At 32.1% G+C, this 5,260-nt stretch overlaps 1 protein-coding gene across 1 annotated transcript; it reads right to left on the bottom strand.

Annotated features, from left to right (window-relative positions):
• Positions 1 to 298: 298 nt before the first annotated feature.
• On the bottom strand, positions 299 to 2,985 carry LOC127100947 (PHD finger protein ALFIN-LIKE 2). Its single transcript, XM_051038256.1, has 5 exons — positions 2,700 to 2,985; positions 2,584 to 2,616; positions 1,864 to 2,086; positions 1,333 to 1,456; positions 299 to 817 (listed from the first exon to the last, which is right to left on the bottom strand). The coding sequence occupies exons 1-5, from the start codon at positions 2,788 to 2,790 to the stop codon at positions 563 to 565; spliced, it is 726 nt and encodes a 241-aa protein (XP_050894213.1). The 5' UTR covers positions 2,791 to 2,985; the 3' UTR covers positions 299 to 562.
• Positions 2,986 to 5,260: the final 2,275 nt, after the last annotated feature.

The raw sequence follows: 5,260 nt of genomic DNA, 5'->3' as shown, positions 1-5,260 counted from the left end.
GTTAACTTGCTGCAACAATAATCACAGAAAAATTAACATGAATAGATTAATGCAATGAAAGATGAAATGGAGCTTTAGAAGATCACTCAGTCTTCAGTTTCAAGAGATGCGATCACAATGAAAACCTGTTTTATCAAGTTTCAATAGTAGTGTGAATATTTGATCGAAGAAGCAGCCTGCAAAAAGAGTGCATCAACCTTTGCTACAACATTACAATGTCAATAAGGATCTGAACCCGGGGGAAAATGAAGAAAAAAAATCAACTATAAAATTATACGAAAATATATGCAACAAATCGTAAAATTAAAATCAACTACTTAAATCTTTCAATAGATAATTATAACCATGAATTTTCCCCCACCCCTCTCACTAAGAGGAGACAAATTTGTAACACGAACTATTGATCCATCTTGATAGAAGAAATTAACTATAATATCTGAAAATTTACCCACTAGTCATATATAAACTATACCCATTAAATGAATTTCTACAGGAGATTTCGCAATATTTCAGTATCTGTCAGCACCAACAAAGCAATATTATTCACTTCACATGTTGTCTTTTAGGGCCTGCCTCTCTTCATGCTGCATGATGGGCATTTGTATTGCTTTATGCTCTCAGCTTTTGCAGGAGTAATCTTCACGCACTTCCCATGGTACCACCTCTCGCATATATCACAGCCAATCCAAAATTCATCCGCATTGTAGTGTCCACCGCAGCTCCCGCAAAGGGTTTCACTGTGCTCGTCTTCTTCCTCCTCATAACCTTGATCATCGGCTAACTTTGGGATGCTTTTGACTTGCCCATCACTCGATCTCTACAGAAAAATGAACAAACATGTATCAAGCTGCAACAACATGACAAGATTTAGTACCCTACGACGTCTTTTAATTTATAGTTATACAGTATTGGTACAAATGGTGTAATAACATCAAATAAACACCATGATCGAAGTGTTTATGAAATGCAGGCCAAGTATACTCTGCTTGCAATTTTCATGATCATTTGCATAAGCAAAAAGAAGAGTGATGTGAGTTGAAGAGTGTGTGATACATTATGAACAGTTTAAAAAACCACATCAGGTTTAGTTTTTTTCTTTTGGTACTCAGAGCAACTTCAGAATGTTAACCAAGTATCCAACTACAGCAAATAAACAATTCAAACATTTGAGCATAGTTTATGTGTTTGATTGGGCAGATAAACACCAAAAAATAAGAAAAATAGTTAAATAGCTTTAAAAATATATGATAATTACAAACTTTTAGAACATACAAGCATTACTACGCTTGCTCCGAGTATTTAACAACCTTGCACAACGACAATTACACTAACCTTGGTGCTGCCCCGAGATTTGCTTCCACTGTCTACAGTGGGCTTGTTGTCCTTTACTGGCTTCCTGTCAGTAACAACTTCAAACACAGTTGGAAGCTCATTGATTAAGCTAAATAGACGTTTCCTGCCATGAATCAGTGGAACCATCAAGAGAAAGAGGGAGCCAAAGGCCAATTACAAAATAAGCTCATTAAAATGATAGACCAAACTCAGTTGCAGGTATTTGCCATCAATAATCTTTTAAGTCTGTAATTCCCTTCCGAACACAATATGGTAAGGATGGAAAGTACTAATGGGGAGAGATAGAAGACATAAGTTATTCAATTCTAAATTAAACCTACACCTTACAATACTGTAAGTTATGGATAATAAATAAAAATTGATCTTAACCCATCCAATGAACATATATATCCAAACTTATCCAATGAACATAACAATGATGCTATTGATGCAGCTCAGGAACTACTACAATTACAGGCCTCGGTTTTCAACATTTGACATAACCGCATACTTATTCCCTATAGACAGTACCTTTCATTGCGGTTAAGACGAGCTCCGAGATAAAATGCCACAGAAAGCAACCATGAATCACTGTGTACCGCAACAAGAGAAAGCCAATCCCTACGGTTCATGCCATCCCTTGCAAAGTTGATTCCGAGAGCAGGCTCTGGAAGCTCAGGTGGAACCTCCTCTGCTGGAAGTGTCACTTCCCATGATTCATTTGAATGTCCATATAGGCACAAGTTATCCTTATCTTCAATTAAAATTCACATTCACATAGATAAGCTTTGAAGTCAGTGAAATAACACAGATTCATAATTATCATAATAAAAGCATTAATCTAACTCAACTAATTCGGCGTCTGCTAAAATATATACTCTCCAAATGTCATTGTAGTGTTTCCAGTGTACCCATACTTCATAATTCTGAATTTATTTATTTTACTAACTGATAAACTGTTTTATAGTTAAACTAGTTGATGTGTGTGAATTCGTGCCCAAATAAATAAATAAATAAATAAAATATATAAACCAACAAACAAACAAATAGTAAAAAAAACACATGGGACATGTTAAACTTTGACTTATTTTTTCTTCAAATTCTCTGAAAATAAAAAGCTTTAACTCTCACAAATCTTGAAACAAGTAACAACTTCACAATTCACATAGAAAACAATTAAATTCGAAAACAAATCCAAAAAAAAATATACGAAAAAAACATAAAATTTCAGATCTTCAACTTCTCGTTTACCTGGATCACAGAGAGTGTAGAATTCATCAACATCTGAAAAAAAATCGATGAGTTAGTTAGTTGAAAATTCGAAATAGTGAAAAAAAAACGGAACTGAAATCAATTGAATTGAATACCTTGAGTTAAAGCACGAACGATACCGTCTCTACGAGCACTGAAATCTTTGAAGATCTCTTCAACGGAGCGAGGACTTGACGCCATTTCCATAAAACCTAATTTGAGATCTACGCGATTGGGTTCAGTTTCGAGAAGATTCTGAAGAGTGAGATCGACGGTGAGGATGAATTTGAGGTTTGAAGGAAGTGGCTAAACCATGGGAGAGGATCGATCGCAATGAAGATGCATGTGATGGATGATGAGAGAGAGAGAGAGAGAGACTAAGGTTGGAAAATTATAGAAAATAAAAATAAGTGTGTAGTTATAGTTATATAGTGTATTTCCTATTTAGGGTTTATTTTTAATCTTAGTCATTGGATTAATCGTAATATTGAAATTAATTTGATTGTTGAGTTAATTTTAAATTATTGAATTAATTCAAAGGTTGGATTGGTTGCATGTTAATTTTAATTTTTAATGGTCTAAGAGATTAGTTTTGATTGTTGGGTTGATATATGGTTAAAATGGTTATGTGTTGAAGTTGATGAGTTAAAGATTAATTGTGATCGTTAGATTAATTTTAAAATTGATGTGTGATTCAAACAGTCACGTATGAATCTTGATGATTAAGAGATTGATATTGATCTTTAAATTAGTTCGACAATTAATGTAAGGTTAGAAGTTAGATTAATTTGAAACGTCTACATATAAATTTGGATGGTTTAAGAGATTAATTTGAAAGTTAGATTAATTCGACAATGAATGTAATCTTCATATCCATGACCACCTAAAATCTATATAGTAGCATTTGCGTTTTAGGTCATATATATGAAGTAAAAATAATTTATTTTAAATTCCTATTTTAAATTCCTAAAGATTACCTATTAGTTTTTCCGTAAAGATGCGTATTGTGCTTATTTATCAAAGTTAGATTTAATTCTTCTAATATCTTTTTAGAAAAGATTTAGTTCTTTTAATACATAAAATATTTATATTTAAAAAAATCTATTTTTTATTAAGTGAAAAAAATATTTTAAAAAAAAATTGTCGATCAGAAGAAAACTATTGATATTGGCGAGAGACTCAAATATATGAATGAAATAAGAGTCTTTAGAGACTTTCAACTTTGCAAAATAGTTTGCACGAAGAATTATCTTCTTTAAGAGTATGAAGAATGCAAATATTCTAATATTGAGAAGATGGGTCATTAATACGTTGAGTGATGGGCGTATAAGGATGAAAGTTCATGTCTTCATATTGGATTAAATATAAAGTTGATAAGCATTATGAACATAAGATTTCATCTTTATAATAAATAGTGTAAGTTTTATTCAAATTATGAAAATTTATCTCAAAAATCTTAGAAAATTGTTCACCATAACACATTGCATTTGAGAGAAATGTGGTGCATTTGCAAGGAATATGGTGTGTTCCTGCATTTTTTTCATAAACACTCTATAATTTTTTTTAGGGAGAGATTCTTATGATTTATTGTTTTAAGAATTTGAAGACCTTCGAAGGTATCAAAGAGGACTGAAAAAAGAGAAACTTAGATAGGCAAAGGGAGAAGAGATTCTTAAGATTTATTGTTCTAAGAGCTGAAAGAGCTTTAAGGGTATCTAAGAGGACTGGAAAATACTTTTAAATAGTTTGAGTTTATGTGATTCATATATTGAGATGAGGAGAGATTGAGAAACACTCGGGTAGAAAATAGGATACATTCTTATTTTTCTTGTATCTCATTTGTAATCTATAGTGACAACTATTGAAGTATAGTAGATCGAAGAAATGTGAAGACAAGCTTCTCAAAGTGTTTTGATGAAGACATGCTCAACAAATATGCATTGCAAAAAGAATGCCTCAAGACTCAAGCACGAGCTTCTCTTTTAAAAGTATTTCAAAGTCTTGAAGATTACTATTGATTTGATCAAAGTGTTAAGATATTAAGTTCTCAATCTCTCTATGATAAGTCAAGTGCTCTAGTTTTTCTCATCCATACATATCTTGGTTGTTTAGGTCTCTTAAACTTTTCCGTTTGACATTCACTTCAATTTCAAATGCATTCTGTCATTCTGTCTGTGTGGTAATCGGTTACTAGTATCAAGGTAATCGATTACCAGTTATGCGTGTTGCCCTGTGAGACAATTTTTACCGCATGTAATCGATTATATCTTTTGGATAATCGATTCCACAATTCATTTTTTCAAAAAATTTAAATGTTGGCTCAGGTGTAACCAATTACACCATATTGGGTAATCGATTGCCATTGAACCAATGACAGAAAATATTGCATTCTTTCATGAAAATTCTTTATGAAGTGTGTTCTTGAAGCATGACATCCTTTCATGTATCATAACCATTTAGAGAGGTGTTTAAGGGTTATATATAACACATTTATGCAGAATTTGAACACACCTCATTCTTCACAAATATTTTCAACAATCTTGTTCATTCATCTTTTGAAAATTATTTCAAGTGTTCTTGATTAAATTTTCTGGTGAAACTTTTTACACCGAATTTTCATACACATTCATATAGTTTCATCCATATCATCATTAGAGCACTTATTTGTCATAAAGAA

The sequence above is a fragment of the Lathyrus oleraceus genome, chromosome 7 (genome assembly GCF_024323335.1).
Source record: "Lathyrus oleraceus cultivar Zhongwan6 chromosome 7, CAAS_Psat_ZW6_1.0, whole genome shotgun sequence".
NCBI classification, from domain to species: Eukaryota; Viridiplantae; Streptophyta; class Magnoliopsida; order Fabales; family Fabaceae; genus Lathyrus; species Lathyrus oleraceus.
The sequence above is the reverse complement of the archived record's forward strand: the minus strand, read 5'-3'. Positions and strand labels throughout refer to the sequence as shown.